Below are 19,792 nucleotides of genomic sequence, written 5' to 3' on the forward strand. Positions count from 1 at the left end.
CCAAAATCTTGACTTTGTTGTCCTTAAGCCATTTTGCCACAACTTTGGAAGTACGCTTGGGGTCATTGTCCAATTGGAGGACCCATTTGCGACCAAGCTTTAACTTCATGACTGATGTCTTGAGATGTTGCCTCAATATATCCAAATAATTTTCCTACCTCATGATGCCATCTATTTTGTGAAGTGCACCAGTACCTCCTGCAGCAAAGCACCTCCACAACATGATGCTGCCACCCCCGTGCTTCACGGCTGGGATGGTGTTCTTCGGCTTGCAAGCCTCCCCCTTTTTCCTCCAAACATAACGATGGTCATTATGGCCAAACAGTTCTATTTTTGTTTCATCAGATAAAAAGTAGGATCTTTGTCCCTGTGTGCAGTTGCAAACTGTAGTCTGGCTTTTTTATTGCGGTTTTGGAGCAGTGGCTTCTTCCTTGCTGAGCGTCCTGTCAGGTTATGTCAATATAGGACTCGTTTTACTGTGGATATAGATACTTCTGTACCGGTTTCCTCCAGCATCTTCACAGGGTCCTTTGCTGTTGTTCAGGATTGATTTGCACTTTTCGCAGCAAAGCACGTTCATCTCTAGGAGACAGAACGCGTCTCCTTCCTGAGCAGTATGACGGCTGCGTGGTCCCATGATGTTTATACTTGCGTGCTATTGTTTGTACAGATGAACGTGGCACCTTCAGGTGTTTGGAAATTGCTCCCAAGGATGTACCAGACTTGTGGAGGTCAACAATTTGTTTTCTGAGGTCTTGGCTGATTTCTTTTGATTGTCCCATAATGTCAAGCAAAGAGGCACTGAGTTTGAAGGTAGGACTTGAAATACATCCACAGGTACACCTCTAATTGACTCAAATGATGTCAATTAGCCTATCAGAAGCTTCTAAAGCCATGACAACAATTCATGGAATTTAGTGTACTTAGTGTATGCAACTTAGTGTATGCAAACTCCCGACCCACTGGAATTGTGATACAGTGAATTATAAGTGAAATAATCTGTCTGATAACAATTGTTGGAAAAATAACTTGTGTCATGCACAAAGTAGATGTCTTAACCGACTTGCCAAAACTATAGATTGTTAACAAGAAATTTGTGGAGTGGTTGAAAAACAAGTTTTAATAACTCCAACCTAAGTCTATGTAAACTTCTGACTTCAACTGTACATTCATACCATTTCTTGACTGTCTAGCTTGATAATAGGCTAATCCTCAAACATTCAGAGAGCACAGAACATTCCCAAAACGATGGATAGTCAAATATTTTTTGCAAAATTTGACTACAAGGAAATATAACACATTTTCAATGCGGCCCTCTGGACCTTGTTGAAGACAGAATGCGGCCCCTGGGGCAAAATGAGTTAGACCCCCCTGGTCGTTGTTTTTTACCAAAGTGCATTAAGAAACAGTTAAGTTGTATTTGTTCACACTTGGTTGATTTTGCATGGCGTGCCAATTGTTATGCAGGCAACTGTGCAAAATAAATAAATGTGCAGCTGTGTATAGTCATGGCCAAAAGTTTTGAGAATGACACAAATATAATTTCCACCAAGTTTGCTGCTTCAGTGTCTTTAGATATTTTTGACAGATGTTACTATGGAATACTGAAGTATAATTACAAGCATTTCACAAGTGTCAAAGGCTTTTATTGACAATTACATGAATTTGATGCAAAGAGTCAATATTTGCAGTGTTGACCCTTCAAAAAAAAAATTCAGGACCTCTGCAATCCGCCCTGGTATGCTGTCAATTAACTTCTGGGCCACATCCTGACTGATTGGCAGCCCATTATTGCATAATCAATGCTTGGAGTTTGTCAGAATTTGTGGGTTTTTGTTTGTCCACCCGTCTCTTGAGGATTGACCACATGTTCTCAATGGGATTAAGGTCTGGGGAGTTTCCTGGCCATGGACCCAAAATATCGATGTTTTGTTCCCCGAGCCACTTAGTTATCACTTTTGCCTTATGGTAAGGTGCTCCATCATGCTGGAAAAGGCATTGTTCGTCGCCAAACTGTTCCTGGATGGTTGGGAGAAGTTGCTCTCGGAGGATGTGTTGGTACCATTCTTTATTCATGGCTGTGTTCTTCGGCAAAATTGTGAGTGAGCCCACTCCCTAGGCTGAGAAACAACCCCACACATGAATGGTCTCAGGATGCTTTACTGATGGCATGACACAGGACTGATGGTAGCGCTCACCTTGTCCTCTCCAGACAAGCTTTTTTCCGGGTGCCCCAAACAATCGGAAAGGGGATTCATCAGCGAAAATGACTTTATCCCAGTCCTCAGCAGTCCAATCCCTGTAACTTTTGCAGAATATCAGTCTGTCCCTGATGTTTTTCCTGGAGAAAAGTGGCTTCTTTGCTGCCCTTCTTGACACCAGTCCATCCTCCAAAAGCCTTTGCCTCACTGTGCGTGCACACCTGCCAGCTGCCATTCCTGAGCAAGCTCTGTACTGGTGGTGCCCCGATCCCACAGCTGAATCAGCTTTAGGAGACGGTCCTGGTGCTTGCTGGACTTTCTTGGGCGCCCTGAAGCCCTCTTCACAACAATTGAACCACTTTCCTTGAAGTTCTTGATGATCTGATAAATGGTTGATTTCGGTGCAATCTTACTAGCAGCAATATCCTTGCATGTGAAGGCCTTTTTGTGCAAAGCAATGATGACGGCACGTGTTTCCTTACAGGTAACCATGATTGACAGAGGAAGAACAATGATTCCAAGCACCGCCCTCCTTTTGAAGATTCCAGTCCATTATTCGAACTCAATCAGCATGACAGAGGGATCACCAGCCTTGTCCTCTTCAACACTCACACCAGTGTTAACGAGAGAATCACTGACATGATGTGAGTTGGTCCTTTTGTGGCAGGGCTGAAATGCAGTGGAAATGTTTTTTGGGGGATTCAGTTCATTTGCATGGCAAAGAGGGACTTTGCAATTAATTGCAATTCATCTGATCACTCTTCATAACATTCTGGAGTATATGCAAATTGCCATCATACAAACTGAGGCAGCAGACTTTGTGAAAATGAATATTTGTGTCATTCTCAAAACTTTTGGCCACGACTGTAGATAAAGTCGATTTTCTTAGAGAATTCATCCAATAGGACTACAATATCCCATAAAATAATCTAATTCAAGTGACACGCACAGACTTAGGTAAAAATGTGATTGTCAACTGTGTTGATTCATTAAAGAATAACTTGCTCATTACTATTACATGTTTATTATATGTTTAGCATTATAAACTAATAACTGACAGGTATTAACAATTACAACCCATGTATAAACTCTGTAACCTATACAGGGTGGCTTTATTTAAAGATCTCGTCTCTCAACTAGAGGCAACAGGTGCTTTTACAACTGCAACGTAGCCTATTAAAGCTTTAATTACATGTCTTACAATGAAAAACAGAAAGGACCTCAATTTCTAGTAGAAAAACAGGAACCAATCAAACAAAATGTTGTTTCCGGAACAAAAACCTAAACATTGGTATCTACAAAAATATCTTGCCTTTTGTTTTCCAATGTGTCTTTGATCCTGGTTTGCTTCAATGGCAGATTATGACACCGTATCATTCTCTGTCCTCCGACTGTCTTGACTACCGGAACTCATTGTATTGGGTGTCATTTTTTGTTTGAGAAAGTAGCACTTCGGAGACACAGGAAATTGTGATCCCCTAAGCCACTTCCTTGAGAATTGGTTTGCCACTACCCTGTCTGCCCTCAGCATGCAAATCTGACTAAACCATACATGCTCTACTTCTCTGCATTTGAACCAAAGTGGGTGGGTAGAATTCCCATTCCTTCCTATGAAACTTCTCCAGCATGTCAACTAAACAGATGGCCTAATCTGGCTCACGTGCATTTTCATCAGGTTTAGAATATTTTTGCCCTCTAGTGGCCCAAAGTCAAAAGCACACAAATGTGGGTTCCTGTGTCCTCATCTCTTGCACAACAAAACAGAACTCAATTATAGAAATGTATTCGCTTCCTCCTGCTGGTAAAGGTCGATAATAAGCCCTAGGAAATGTTCCGAAATGTCTCTAATTGTTAGTTTATGACCACATTTCTGTGTTAGAAGTCATGCATGGAATTTAAAGAGGGTGGGCCGCTGGTCTGTAGCCATGGTAACAACTAAAAGTGTCTGAATATATCAGAGGAGACAGTTCCTGGACTTCAACAACACTACTCCACTCCTACATTATCATACACTGAAAAGGTCTGCAGAGTGAAAACTGGATGTCACAAAAGTACTGTATGTCTGACAGGAGTTGAAAGCAGTACAATGTAAATTCCTAACTGTCAACAGAATGTTTAGCATATAAATGACACACAAAAAAAGAACCATACTGTAACAAAACATGAACGTAACTAAATCATAAAGACAGTAAAATATTCAGGTACATCACCGTCATTGAACCATTCAGTAATAAGTCTGACAGAATATACAGGCAGAAGCAATTACCCAAATGAAGCATGAAAGTAGAAAAAGCGATTTCATAACAAACAAAACCATTTTTAAAAAGGAGATCTGATTTCTCATATAAAAAAGGTCTTATTGGCCATTTCAGAGGAAGTCCCAGGCTGTATAAAGCAGTTTAATTCAATGTGATGTTGACTGTTCCTAGAGCATCTACCGCCCAGCCTGGATACTGTTCAGGAGAGGGGAACATTCTCTTCATGAATGTCCTCACAAAGTCTGGGAAGCGACCATCTATGATGCTCTGTCTCATCGACCGCATCAGAGTGAGCTGGACGCAAAGATAGAGGATAAGGTTATTATCTCATCTATGGCAAATAGTAACTAAAGGAAACTATTAACCATTATAGAAACACAGACCTGGTAGGAGATGTTGTGGATGGTAATGTGATGCATGGCTGCGGTGTCACTCTTGAAAAGAGCATGCAGATAGGCCCGACTGTGCCTGGAAATGAAACAGATAATGTATTTTAAAAAAAAGAAGATACCCTTAGGCAAGTCAATCAGTTATATTATTTACAATGACAGGGGCAGAGCGACAGATTTTTACCTTGTCAGCTCTGGGATTCAATCTAGCAACCTTTCGGTTACTTGCCCAACGCTCTAACCACTAGGCTACCCTGACGCCCCACGAGAAAACAATCCTCAGAATTATTCAGCCTACAACTTAAAAACATCCATTGAAGAGAATTGAGATTTGTAAACCAGTTTCTCTAACCCCTACATACTCCATTCCTTCAACCCTCCGTATTCTGTCCCTCAGTGTACCAGGGTTAATATGCCTTTACCTCCTGCAGGTGGGGCACTGGCAGTCTGGGTCTATTGCCTGTAGGTCCTTGGCAAACTGCTTCTTGGTAATCGTCAGAGATCCCCACGGGACCAGAGCTGAGCCAAACCTCTGGGATGAAAGGAAGAAGATCACTTCATTATCATCATAACCATAATCATCAATATAATCATTATAAAGAAAGTAGTACTGCTATGGACTAAATTATAAAAGAAGCTATTGTGTTTCTCTGCACTTGTGATAAGAATACTTATTTCAAAGTAAATTAATAGAGAGTAGGTGACTCATAATATGTAAGAGAATGGAATACTTACTGCAGTGCGTGTTGGGAAGACACAGTCAAACATGTCACAACCCAGAGCAACACACACCACCAGGTCTACTGCATAACTGTGACCCACAGCAAAACACATGAACCACATACATAGAAATATCTGTACGGCACGACAAAACATTTGCAACTTATGTCATTTATGCATGTAAATGTGCTGTTATAACATTATGTCATTTATGCATGTAAATGTGCCGTTATAACATAAGGAAGATGGCAGCCATACCCAACCCCCATAAGGTAGCGAGGCTTCTCCCGAGGCAGGTGGTCTGTGCTGAGTGTCACCATCCTCCAGAAATCATCCTTCTCCTCACCTCCGCTCAGCCCACCAATAGCAAAGCCAGGAACATCCCGTTTTGTCATTTCTGTAAAAAGCACAGGAACAGAAAAATATTTTTAAAATATGTATCTATGCAAATTTCACATCATTTGGTATCAGCATCTGCACAAAATGTATTTTTAATTAGCTCTTTTCCACTGTATTTCCAAAATAAGATGTTAAACTAATTAGCTAATTGGCATGAAGACAGAGCAATTTACTGTGCTGAAAGGCTTTGAGGGAGGTTAGTCATTGATAGACATAGATGAAACAGGGGGGAACATCTTACCGTCTAGACAGGCTTTGCGCAGCTCTGTGTTTAGGCCCCCCTGGATGATGGCAAACAGGTTCTGTCTATCTGGATTCTTATTGGCTGCAATGCAGCGGTCCAGCCAGCGAATCGATCTCCACGTAGCCTCCTCCACCCGCGGCCCCGTCACCGTACTGCTGACCACGTCATCCAACTGCATCATGATGTCTGACCCTGGACAAAACAGAAATGGTGCGATATTAAAATTAAGAACAGGAGTACTACCTGAAGTATAGTGGCTTTACTTTCCAGACTGATTCATTGGGAGTGGATTGTGTCCTTCTTACCCAGACTGTTCTGTATGGCGATTGACTGCTCAGGACTCAGAAGGATCTCCTTCCCATCGTAAGGAGATTTGAACTTGACCCCCTCCTCAGTAACCTCAGATAGTTCAACAAGAGACACCATCTGAAAGCCCCCACTGTCCTATGTAGAAATGGTAGGGATTCAAGGAAAATTCCAACCAAAAACTATCTTTTGGTTTGTGTTTCAATAGTCCATCGTTGACATACTATAGTCCCAAAATGTTTTTCTTGTCAGCACTCAAGTTTTCAAGATATGTGACCTTCAAAATACATAAATCCTCCCCATATGATGCATTTTGCATCATATGATGCTCACATATCTTGAAAAGCAGACATTTGGGTGAAAGAGACCCTTGTTCTTTTTAGCCCACTTACGCAGTCAACACATTAGCTGATACTCACAGTCAAAAGGTTTCTTTTCCAGTTCATGAAGCCATGCAGGCCATTTGCTTTCTCAATCAGCTCAGGACCCTGTGATGGGACAGACAGACAACACCATCCTCACTGTCTGCAGCACACCAGACACTGACAACAAAGAGCTGTCTACAAGGTCAATCATGTTTGATACACAATGTGAATAGCCCTAGCACCACTTAATGTAGCCATTGATGATATCTCTCAGTTCCATTACATTACACATAAGAGTTATTGGACGAAGGTGTCTTCTATACAGGGGAGTTTTGTTAAGAGCCCTGAAGCTCAGTCTGAACATTAACACGCATTACTTGAGGTACAGTTTTGGAAGCATAAGGACCTTATATCTTTCATATTAGCAATAAATCATTTTCAAAAAACAAAAGGTTAAATTTATACACAGCTTTATAGGGTTATACACAGCTTTGTAGGGTTATACAACGCTTTATAGGGTTATACACAGCTTTACGTCACTGAAAAACACTGTTGGCCGCAACTGTGTTAAACCAGTTAAAACAGTAAGTGTGCATTTGCTAAATTATTTTGATGTGATATGAAAGTAGAGGGATTTATGTTTCTAGTACTGTACCGCAAGTGAGAATCAATTTACGTTTAGATGGAATATTTGGCTGGTTTGGCTTCCTGAGCAAATTTGCCTTTAAAGTGCAAATCAGCAGTTGAAACAATAACAAAAAAGCCTCTCCACCACTGTTTCACTAAAACGCTGAGGGATGGGGCTGGAGATATGTAACCATTCTCAAATTCATAGACAGAGCTATGGATGCAAGGACTGACCATCCATGATATCTGACCATCCAATTATAGCTTTGACCATGTTTTGAGGCTGTACTGTGTTTGTTTACATTAACTTTGTTTACAAAGATTGGAGTAAAACAAAGTTATATTGTATATATTTTGGAGGTATGACAGTTAACCTAAGCTCATGAGGCATTTATAAATTATGTTCTTCAAGAATCAATGGGTACATATCATTCATGTATAAATCCAAAAAATGGATGTAGCAAATTCTGATTGCCCCTTTAAACAGAACATGTAAGGTCCTTGGACTATAACGAGTAACGTTAGGCTCCTTTCTTACATTATTGGGCTACACTTACCGGCCTCATACCCAAGTGGTATGTGTTGCCAAGACAAATCTGACATCCCAGATCATCGAGTTGGTCCACAGTGATTCCCTTCATCGTGCCTTGTGTACCAACAGGCATGAACACTGGGGTGCTGACCGTACAGTGAGGGAGTTTGAGATCACAAGCCCTCGCTTTGGTCACTGGACATTCGGCGATGATTCGGAGAGCAAGAGGAGCAACGATGGAAACGGCTTTCTTGACAACCATGCCTGTTTCAAGGCTGCTCGTTGCAGCTCCTCTGTTTATGGGCGCAGCCATGTTGTTGCACACAGACGACGTCAACAAGCACGTGACATACCGGAACTACAGTAATCTAATATTTGCATTGAGTTGTCAAAAATATGTATTCATTACAATATCATTGACAGCAAACTCGTAGAAGCTATCCTTGCATGTCTTGTCATTTAATAATTGTGTCAGCAAGTATTAATTTGCCCATTGAAGCAATGTCCAGGGGTGAACACACCCCTTTGACGTTGAAAACAACTAGCCAATGAAAGGAGAGTGATTGGAGACGAGCAGTGAGATTGACCAATTATTTCATTGACAGGAGGCGGTAGCCTTATCACCGGTTAGGTCGGATGTCGACTTGCCTGACCGGATGGTGGAAGTTTTGTTTTGTGAGTTTTCTATTTCGTTTGGTTGACTTTGAGTATTTTCGTGTTTATAAGAACACGTTATTGTAATCCCACTAAATTGGGAGTTACACAATTTGTAAACATCATATTTTCCTTTGACAGAGTGAAGACAGGGCCGCTTGAAAGTTGGAATTCAACATTTCGGAGTAACCCGAGCACCTTGCTAACTAGTAACGTTAACGTAGTAGGCTAACGTTAGTTCGGGAGGGGAGCCGTTCCAACGAAACCATGGGGAACCGGGGGATGGAAGATTTGATCCCCCTTATCAACAAACTTCAGGACGCTTTCAGTTCCATTGGCCAGAGTTGTAACTTGGATTTACCGCAAATTGCTGTGGTCGGTGGGCAGAGTGCTGGAAAAAGCTCGGTCTTGGAAAATTTCGTTGGCAGGTTGGTGGTGCTCAAAGCTAACGTTAGCTAGACAGCTATCATATTTGTGGTTTAGCTCACTCAACTTAATTTGCAAAAGATCCCTGGAGTCAGCTTTTAGTAAGGAATTTCGCTAGCTAGATAACCAGTTGGTAAAGTTGTGAGATGATCCGTGCTCCTAAACGGGTATTTGGTCACATACTCATTTACGCACTTGGCGTAAGCAAACAAAACAAAATGAAAGAGGATGAACGAAATGTTGACGTTAGATGCGACGTTTGCGTGGCAAGCCAGGGCGAATAACAAATGTTTCAAAGGAAATCGTGAAAAGTTGCCTGGAGGCACTGGTCTAGAACCAGACATATTACATATTAGTATCTATTTATGTAAGGAAATAAAACAAAATGCAATAAATATGGACCAAATAACTTTGCTATCTAGCGTTTTGGGGGCAACTTGCTCCTGCAATAGTGTCAGCGGTTGTCAGCAGGGCCGAACACGGAAATTAAATCAGGCTACTTTAGTCGACTGATCAGTAGATTAGATTGATAACTTGTTTTTTTGTGTATTGTAGACTTCCCAGTACACATTGAATTGTTTTACATTTGAGATGTATGTAATTTATAACTCTCTAGGTGACATGATGACATTACACAACAGAACACAACTAACTACAGTAGCTGCTTGTTTCAGTCTGATATGGCTATGTTGATCATAATCTGTATGGAGTGTAGTCTAGAATTTAGGTATATGAAAACATTTAGTTGAATATTAGGCTGCTTGTCCCCCTTTAATCCACTTCAATATGATGCTACACTTGGCAAGTTGGGGTGCCACAAAGAGTCCGACAACATTGGTTTCCCAGTGGTGTTTGCATAGGATCTGCTGTTATGTATAATTTCTATACCCTTATGAATTTTATACCTGTTCCCTGTAAAAAACAAAAAATATTACCGGTATTTAGGCAATGTATCCTGCGTAAATATGCTGTATAGTTTTGTCTGGTCCAAATAACTTGTTTATAGTGGGCGAGTACAGAGATAATAGGTGGGTGAAGTGTAGACTGGAGAAAAATGTATTTTGTGTGATGTCACACTGGTGTTTAGCCCTTGAATGACTCCGTTCCATTACATTACACAAGTCATTGGAGGAAGGAGTTTTGTTAATATCCCCAACGCTCGGTCTGAACATTAACGCCTTGATCGCACTGACAGTGTCATTGCATTTTGGTACACCAGGAGTACATTAATTTCCAATGGAACACTGCGTTTGCCTTGCAGCAGTGCGTTTTGTGTGGGGCATACATTGGATTTATCGAAGGTATGCGTCCAACTGTACGCATAGACAGCTTGACAAAAATGTTAGCAGAAGGTGAATGTTAAACTTTTGTTGCACACCATCCAGATGCTGCAAACCATTTTGCGCAAGGACACTAGGTGTGCCCGAGGCGTAACGTGCATCGCTTGCGGTACGGTTTTGGAAGCATACGGACGTTATCTTTCATATCCGCGGGAAATACTTTTCTAAAACGAAAGCATAAATTGATATACACCTTTTTAATAGGGTTAGGGTTACTGTTCTCACAACGCCATATCTCCATGTTACAGCACATGTTTATGCGAGACAGATGCTAATTAGCTATCTAGCACACCTGTGTGTGACGGAAGATGGCTGCCAGAAACGTGTTGTCACTGAAAATACTGTCATGATAAAGCCTGCTAAAACATTGTATACTAAGTGTATGTTTTGCATAGTGAAATGATATTGGTGTAACATTAAAAGTAAAGGGCTTTATGATTCTAGAACCGTTTCGCAATTAAGAATCGATTCACCTTTAGATGGAGTTTTGGGCTACCAGAGCCAGTCTACCTCTGAAAATAACAACAGAAGATCATTGGACCTTAATGAGTAATGGTAGACTTCTTAAGAGTACATGTTGGGCTAACTGGTGTTCTGCCCTTGTTTCAAAGATAAACCTAGGTGTAGGCTTGTCGTCCACTGGTCTATTTATAAGTTCCATGCCACACCCGGAAATCGGCAGCGGGACAGGACCCACTATGCACAACCTATATTATGTCAGTCTATCACTAGGCTACAGCATATACTTTTGTGTTGCACATAATCGCCTTGGGAATAATCCTTTCCCCCTTTGAGGCTAATGAATTAAAAGATGTACTCTATACTTGAGCTGCACCAGTTTTGTTAATTTATAATGCACTGACTGTCCATATCACTCACTAACCCAGTTTAGTGTTGGCTCTGAGGAGACTGTTGGATAGGATGTGTGTATGATGTATAAACAGCAGGTGTGTACCTGGCCCTGTGGGGTCTGTCATCCTTTCCTATTTTCTCGCTAGCCTAGTCTGTTTTTAAACAAAAATGATCTATCAGCAAGAAATAGGCATTCAATAGAATTTCATGACTATAGCATTGTGTTGAGTCACAGCTTATTGCAGAACTAGGCAACTCATCATTTCCACTTGAGTGCTTCCTCTTTCTCACCCCATTTGGTTGTTTTCTATTGAACAGTAGAAATTCACAATCTCTCCTTGCCTGTTGGTGTTGTGCGATCTAACCCACAGCCCTCTTTAACAGGCTGGTCCTGTCTCTGTCTCCCACATCAGCAGTGTGTGAGATCACCCTTCATATAAAGACACAAAACAAGCACCCATGAAAGCAGCTTGTTAAGCAGGTTTTCCCAATTCAAAGACTCACTCAGAAGAATATGACACACACACTTTTTCTAGCTATGCATTGCCTTGCAGCTCAAATACATGGAGCATTTCCATAGTCAAATGGGAGCATACTAGATGACCACTCAACACACACATGTAGTTTCAGATGAGGGACTTTGCACTCAAATAGCACTTGACAGATCTCTGCTGTAATTAACGTTAGTCATTTTCTGCTGACCTCAATTTTCCTGCCAGAAATGACCTCCCACATTCCCCTGTTGACAGCTCTTAGGGAAGAAAGCTGACAAACAGGTACACACGCAAACATGCCTACACAAATGCACAACAAAGCATTTAGAGTTATGTCCATATGAGAGGGACGTGTAACGGGGGTCAGTGTGATGCTAACAGCTTAGCTTCCCCCACTGTCCGACTGCCCTTGCCTCGCTACCCACACTAGAGGTCGACCGAATATGATTTTTCAACGCCGATACCGATTATTGGAGGACCAAAAAAAGCTGATATGTAATTTTTAAAATTATTTTTATTTTTTACATTTATTTGTAATAATGATAATTACAACAATACTGAATGAACACTTATTTTAACTTAATATACATAAATAAAATCAATTTAGCCTCAAATAAATAATGAAACATGTTCAATTTGGTTTAAATAATGCAAAAACAAAGTGTTGGAGAAGAAGGTAAAAGTGCAATATGTGCCATGAATGAAATCTAACGTTGAAGTTCCTTGCTCAGAACATGAGAACATATGAAAGCTGGTGGTTCCTTTTAACATGAGTCTTCAATATTCCCAGGTAAGAAGTTTTAGGTTGTAGTTATTATAGGAATTACAGTGCCTTGCGAAAATATTCGGCCCCCTTGAACTTTGCGACCTTTTGCCACATTTCAGGCTTCAAACATAAAGATATAAAACTGTATTTTTTTGTGAAGAATCAACAACAAGTGGGACACAATCATGAAGTGGAACGACATTTATTGGATATATCAAACTTTTTTAACAAATCAAAAACTGAAAAATTGGGCGTGCAAAATTATTCAGCTCCCTTAAGTTAATACTTTGTAGCGCCACCTTTTGCTGCGATTACAGCTGTAAGTCGCTTGGGGTATGTCTCTATCAGTTTTGCACATTGAGAGACTGGAATTTTTTCCCATTCCTCCTTGCAAAACAGCTCGAGCTCAGTGAGGTTGGATGGAGAGCATTTGTGAACAGCAGTTTTCAGTTCTTTCCACAGATTCTCGATTGGATTCAGGTCTGGACTTTGACTTGGCCATTCTAACACCTGGATATGTTTATTTTTGAACCATTCCATTGTAGATTTTGCTTTATGTTTTGGATCATTGTCTTGTTGGAAGACAAATCTCCGTCCCAGTCTCAGGTCTTTTGCAGACTCCATCAGGTTTTCTTCCAGAATGGTCCTGTATTTGGCTCCATCCATCTTCCCATCAATTTTAACCATCTTCCCTGTCCCTGCTGAAGAAAAGCAGGCCCAAACCATGACGCTGCCACCACCATGTTTGACAGTGGGGATGGTGTGTTCAGCTGTGTTGCTTTTACGCCAAACATAACGTTTTGCATTGTTGCCAAAAAGTTAAATTTTGGTTTCATCTGACCAGAGCACCTTCTTCCACATGTTTGGTGTGTCTCCCAGGTGGCTTGTGGCAAACTTTAAACAACACTTTTTATGGATATCTTTAAGAAATGGCTTTCTTCTTGCCACTCTTCCATAAAGGCCAGATTTGTGCAATATACGACTGATTGTTGTCCTATGGACAGAGTCTCCCACCTCAGCTGTAGATCTCTGCAGTTCATCCAGAGTGATCATGGGCCTCTTGGCTGCATCTCTGATCAGTCTTCTCCTTGTATGAGCTGAAAGTTTAGAGGGACGGCCAGGTCTTGGTAGATTTGCAGTGGTCTGATACTCCTTCCATTTCAATATTATCGCTTGCACAGTGCTCCTTGGGATGTTTAAAGCTTGGGAAATCTTTTTATATCCAAATCCGGCTTTAAACTTCTTCACAACAGTATCTCGGACCTGCCTGGTGTGTTCCTTGTTCTTCATGATGCTCTCTGCGCTTTTAACAGACCTCTGAGACTATCACAGTGCAGGTGCATTTATACGGAGACTTGATTACACACAGGTGGATTGTATTTATCATCATTAGTCATTTAGGTCAACATTGGATCATTCAGAGATCCTCACTGAACTTCTGGAGAGAGTTTGCTGCACTGAAAGTAAAGGGGCTGAATAATTTTGCACGCCCAATTTTTCAGTTTTTGATTTGTTAAAAAAGTTTGAAATATCCAATAAATGTCGTTCCACTTCCTGATTGTGTCCCACTGTTGGTGATTCTTCACAAAAAAATACAGTTTTATATCTTTATGTTTGAAGCCTGAAATGTGGCAAAAGGTTGCAAAGTTCAAGGGGGCCGAATACTTTCGCAAGGCACTGTATATGACTATTTCTCTCTATACCATTTGTATTTCATTGACCTTTGACTATTGGATGTTCTTATAGGCACTTTAGTATTGCCAGTGTAACACTGCAGTAATAGCTCCTCAACACTACAGTAATAATACCATTACCAGTAAAACTAATACTTTCATTAATAGTATAAAAGTTGACAATAAAGTCCTTAAAAATCAAGTAATCACTAAGGATTTATTGTAAGCATTTACAAAATACACTGTGAATATTACAAATGCCAGTGTGCTGATATCAAGTTGTTGTGTTAAGAGGTGCTTAGGCTATATGAAGTGTTTTAGCTCTTGGTTTGAGACAGGATTACTTTACGAAAGTATGGCTCCTGTGGCATAATGCAAGCTACAGAAGCAAACATACATGGCATGTGGATGAAAGAGAAACCTTCTGAGAGGAAGTGGAGTGTTTGACTCATTTTTCTGAATATTCTTTGAAGTAGCATCATACCATCACAAAAGTTCCTCTGGGGGTGAAGATGGTCATTTCTGTCAGTGTGGACACTGAGACATGCCAGAGAAGTGTAATGACAGCCATAGTATATCTCCTCTGTCTACAGCAGCAACAATGAATGAGTCCAGCAGTAGTAGTGGGAGTGGGAATACACCCTAGAAATTAGAGCAGCTCTTGTTCTGTCCCGCCTTGGCTGCCTGCCTCCACACTTTTGTTGTGCTAGGTGAATTCCGTTGAGCTCTGATGTCATCTAGCCTAATGGTTGACTGGCAGCCGCTTAAGTCTTTGACTCTGACTCATGCGTTCCTCTTCCATTGATTATGACGTTTCACAACATGCAAATGTCAGTTCGGATGTCAGTGAAATGTACCACCGCAAGATATCTTGTAATGAGTGGTGTAGCAGAAGTTGAAGTAGGCATTTCATAAGGCAGTCTAATTGAATGTGGACCTCCGTCTCCCAGTTGCCCTGCTGCTATTGACTGTCGCTGGTCAGGTGGGATGGCGTTTGCCTGTGGAATTTTGTTCATGTTGGAGACGTGATCGACTTTCCTTGTTGTTCCCTGAAACTGACTAGTGGTTGTTTTTTGTGTGATTTTAGGACATGTTTATACATCGAATCTAATTACGCTGCAGCTAGCGACTGGAACGAGTTGCAAAAAACACTCAAACTGGACAGTTTTATCTCAATCTCTTCATTCAAAGACTCAATCATGGACACTCTTACTGACAGTTGTGGCTGCTTTATGTGATGTATTGTTGTCTGTGCCCAATAATGTTTGTACTATGTTTTGTGCTGCTGCCATGTGCTGCTGCCGTGTTGTTGTGTTGCTGCTAAGCTGTGTTGTTGTCTTAGATCTGTCTTTATGTGGTGTTGTGGTGTCTCTCTGGTCGTGATGTGTATTTTATCCTATATTTTTATTTTATTGTTTAATCCCCTGTCCCTGCAGGAGGCCTTTTGGTAGGTCATCATTGTAAATAAGAATTTGTTCTTAAATGACTTGCCTAGTTAAATATAAAATAAAAACACTCACTCACCCAGCAACTGTGTGTGTGTGTGTCTATGTGCATAAGGACAACCAAAGGGTTCATATCAGACTTTGCTGACACCCAGGAGGATATTTTGAAATACTGGTTAAATACTGGTTAAATGCATGTTAAATGCGTTTGAGCTTGGCAATAAGCTAATTTAGATGACCTAAGTTCCTGTCCAGGGTGAATAAGTAATAGAGGGGCACTAGCCTAACCCTTGTTGCTCCTCTTCTCAGAGAGTCATCTGACATGGCTGCATCTAAACTGCTGAAATACTACCAACACCTGTACTCTAATAAACAAATACCACACCAAGGACAATAAAAACGCTATTAGCAGATGCTGCCATTAAATGGTTACCACTCTGCTTTGGCTTTCTGTAGAATGGTTCTGTGTGCTGAATTGCACTCTGTGGTATTAGTAAAATGACATTTTCCATGCTTTTCTCTTTTTTTATGTGTATGTCTGTTATTGGACTTTGAATAACTTGATGTAGATCATTGAGGATCATGTGGTCGCCACTCTAGCTCTCTGTGTGTCTGTTGGACTGTGATGTCATTGTCCCTGGGGGCGGTAGTATGGAGGTCATATCTAGCTGTACAAGCTGGTTGGGGCTGGGCTGTTATCTGATTTGCTGTGCCAGTGCTGGTAGCGGAGTAGAGGAGACTAGTGGACTATGAACCTGGGAGGTGACCAGGAACTGACACAGTCTACTACGCACCGTCTACTACAGCGTCATCCAGAAACACAGTCTACTACGCACCGTCTACTACAGCGTCATCCAGAAACACAGTCTACTACAGTTATCTTTAATCTTTTTGCATCTTAATGAAAACAGACAAACATTATTAATAATATTTATGAATTGAACATGCTAAACTTTTGTCTTTGTTTAAACATTTTACTATGGAAACATTTTATATTTAGATCAGGCCAGTACTCTACACAGACCGGCGCACCATAACCAGTCACAGCTGCAGTAGGCCTATATGCAAATATCCATTGCCATATATGGATCTGCCATTCACTTTGAACTGGACTGTGTTTACAGCATGAGCGGTCACTAGTAGATGCGCTTGTTTTGAGATCAAAGCGAGAGCTGCATGTAGCCACCTGTGCACGTGTTCATATTCCTTCCTAGTTAGTGAGTTATTATCCCAGTTATAGCTAACTTTTAGTCAACAATGGAGTGGTTGCTTCATAGAAGAGTTCAAAATGTGGGCATTTCTAGCCATCTTTGAAAAGCGAGTCCGTTAAAGAGCTTTGGTCTTAAAGGGGCAGTGTTGTATTTTGAGACTGTATTGAATAAGCTAAGTGGAATAATAGGCAGAGGGTAGCATAATGTGTCTGATTCTCTGTAATAATGGTATGGTAATAATGCATTTTATTTTGTAAAGTGGTTTATTGCATCAAACAACACATTTTCAGTCACCTTATCTGAAGGACAAGTGGATAAACAGGTTAATGACAGGTCCTGCATGTTTTTTTCCAAAAGTCTCATGGAATGTACAGTAGTTGCTCCACTAAAAGTTTTGCAATTATGCTGCGGGACTTGGAGGAAATTTGTGCTTTAGTGCACTGGCAACACCTTAAGGGGCATTGCACTCATAATGGCACTGACTAGGGAAACGTTCCCGTTGTTCTGTTCTTAGTGCCAGTCTGCACGTTCAAACTAAAACAATGTAACTAATAATGGCATCTTTATGCTTTCGTTAATAAATTAATTACAAAAATACTCTTTCAAAATGCCGATGTTTGTTTAGTTATGGATCCATAACGAATTACTATGGGAATAAATATCCCTGAATTACAGAAATATTGGAACAAAGTTGTCTAATGAAGGTAAACAGATTGTTGCTTACTGGAAAATACTCTTTCAAACACACATGGTCACGTTGTACAGCTCCATAAAGTATATTAGCAGGGTTATATTTTGGCCTTTATGGGCAGCGCACAATTGGCCCAGTGTTTCTCTCCCTCTAAAAACAGAAATAAATGTTTTGGCATTTACAAATATTATTTTGGCCTTTATTCAGACTACAATCGCTCATGTTTTTTTGTGCTTTTTTTAAACAAAATAACCTCCTATCGTTATATATGATCAAGTTGATGACATAGTCATATAGCCCAGCACCTACATAAAGCAGAGTGATTCACTCATTCATGGCTTTGGATCAAAATAAATAAGTACCAACATGCTTTCTGATAGTCTTTAATAAAGAAATGTTTTGGCCTGGACACCATGTACAGTATTATAAAAGCCCATTATGAGCTATTAGCAGGACAATATACCTTTACCAACACCTCTCTGTATTTTGATACATTGTTGATGGGGGGCTCCTGCAGTGCAAAATGCGTTGCTACAAATGCAGGTTCGATACCCATGCCGGCCGCCACCGGGAAACCCATGAGGTGGCTTTTGGTTTTAATTTAGATTCCTCCAATCCTCTATGTAATTATTGGCGGAGAGTCATGCCATATTTTTTGATATACTGTAGGCCTACCGTAGACGATGTGAGTCTCGCTAGTGTTGAGTAATGTGGTGTAGGACTTATTTATTTAAAGAGCATATTGAAGATAGTTGCTTCAAATCATATTGCTTCTATTTTAGAACCTTTCCCGCTGCTCTGAGAAAAGCATGGGGACTGTTCTTGATATATCAATAAGATTTGTGCTTTCTCTGAATCTCTGTGTGTATTGGTTAGACTAGAATTAGAAAATGTTATGCTCTTAGTGTAACCTTTTATTTAACTTGGCAAGTCAGTTAAGCAAGTACCAGTGAAAAGTTTGAACACCTACTCATTCCAGGCATTTTCTTTATTTTTACTATTTTCTACTTTGTGGAATAATAGTGAAGACATCATAACTATGAAATAACACATATGGAATCAGTTAAGAACAAATTCTTAGGACAGTAGGACAGCCTACTCCTTCCTCCTCGTCTGGGAATTGCACCCCGGTCTCCCGCGTGCCAACACGACATGGGGATTCTTTAGCTAAATAACCCAGTACTGTAGCCTACTCCCGACCATCAAATTGAACAGCGCCATAATTTCCATTCCATCCTATCGGAAATCCAGGGTTTTTTGTTTTTCTTGGAATAGAAACACCATTTTCAGAAATGTTGCTTAATTCATTTTCTTAATATCAGTCCCATATACTATGTTCTTACAAAAAAGGTTTTCAATTCTCTAGTACAGACACTTTTGAAGGCTATCAAATGGTCCTCAAAGATGCCCTCTGGTGGTCAAACTAGCACTAACTAGCATTAATTGTACCAGAGGTTCACACTTAAATGGACAAACCACTGTATGCCCACACTGAACACCACACATCTGCTGCTACTGTAGACTGAATGATGGAACAGCTATTTCCGTAATGTTATGGGATGCTTTTCTCTCCAAACTGTAAGTTAAAGCGGGTACAGCCTCTGTTCACAGTAAGCACACGCCGGAAGTTGCACAGAATTTTGGCAATGTTTAAATTTGCGCTCCGCTGACCTGAAATTTGCACCTTTCCCTCAAAAAAATGTAAGAACATTGCTTAGAACTATAAGTTAAGAATAGCTATAGGAAATCTAAGATGCGTTACACAAATAAATTATATCCAGCTCAGAGCTCCAGCTATGCAATTGGTTTGCTAACTAGCTAGCTAAGTGGCTAGATGTCAAGGTCAAGATCAAGCTTCTTGGTTACAGCAGAGACATTCAATCCCCTCCTGGATCAACATCCCTGTTGCCTAAATTGTTTTCTGCGCCCCAAAATATAAATAAAATATACCTTATTTTGAAAAAGTGCCACTTGTCTGCACTTCTGGTAATACTGTATACCCTGGAAAAAAGAGACAAAGGGTTTGATGGTATGAACATCTGGATACCGCCCAACCCTACAGTCTACTACACAGTCTACTACAGTCATCCAGGGACACAGTCTAGAACACATCTACTACAGTCATCCAGGGACACAGTCTACACAGTAATCCAACACACAGTCAAGTAGTCTACTGCAGAGCTGAGCATATTTAATAGG

At 40.6% G+C, this 19,792-nt stretch overlaps 2 protein-coding genes across 15 annotated transcripts in view; one reads left to right on the plus strand and one right to left on the minus strand.

The window, feature by feature from the left end:
- Positions 1 to 1,099: 1,099 nt before the first annotated feature.
- On the minus strand, positions 1,100 to 8,509 carry LOC139421537 (queuine tRNA-ribosyltransferase catalytic subunit 1-like). The gene is made up of 9 exons (XM_071172524.1): positions 8,067 to 8,509; positions 6,937 to 7,005; positions 6,517 to 6,655; positions 6,209 to 6,403; positions 5,827 to 5,965; positions 5,584 to 5,659; positions 5,271 to 5,380; positions 4,843 to 4,927; positions 1,100 to 4,753 (listed from the first exon to the last, which is right to left on the minus strand). Exons 1-9 carry the CDS (start codon positions 8,352 to 8,354, stop codon positions 4,601 to 4,603), a joined length of 1,254 nt encoding a protein of 417 aa, XP_071028625.1. The 5' UTR covers positions 8,355 to 8,509; the 3' UTR covers positions 1,100 to 4,600.
- A 138-nt stretch (positions 8,510 to 8,647) lies between these two features.
- The window catches only part of LOC139421539 (dynamin-2-like), a 38,736-nt gene continuing 27,591 nt past the window's right edge, over positions 8,648 to 19,792 (plus strand). For 8 of the 14 annotated variants that reach the window (XM_071172526.1, XM_071172527.1, XM_071172533.1 and 5 more), the window contains exon 1: positions 8,724 to 9,123. In XM_071172526.1, coding sequence (XP_071028627.1) covers positions 8,963 to 9,123 — 161 coding nt within the window. In that variant the 5' untranslated portion in view covers positions 8,724 to 8,962. Of the gene's footprint in view, positions 9,124 to 19,792 lie in introns of all 14 variants that reach the window. The other 6 variants (XM_071172529.1, XM_071172537.1, XM_071172531.1 and 3 more) reach the window with 5 other exon arrangements.

The sequence above is a fragment of the Oncorhynchus clarkii genome, chromosome 12 (genome assembly GCF_045791955.1).
Source record: "Oncorhynchus clarkii lewisi isolate Uvic-CL-2024 chromosome 12, UVic_Ocla_1.0, whole genome shotgun sequence".
NCBI classification, from domain to species: Eukaryota; Metazoa; Chordata; class Actinopteri; order Salmoniformes; family Salmonidae; genus Oncorhynchus; species Oncorhynchus clarkii.

What these genes read in the sequence shown, in the direction of transcription:
- LOC139421537 (XM_071172524.1), bottom strand. Translation starts at nt 8,354, where the DNA reads ATGGCTGCGCCCATAAACAGAGGAGCTGCAACGAGCAGCCTTGAAACA. An exon ending in GGAAAAGAAACCTTTTGACT is followed by an intron (nt 6,656 to 6,936) that starts GTGAGTATCAGC and finishes ATTTCTACATAG; the next exon opens with GACAGTGGGGGCTTTCAGAT. An exon ending in CGCTACCTTATGGGGGTTGG is followed by an intron (nt 5,660 to 5,826) that starts GTATGGCTGCCA and finishes TGTGGGTCACAG; the next exon opens with TTATGCAGTAGACCTGGTGG.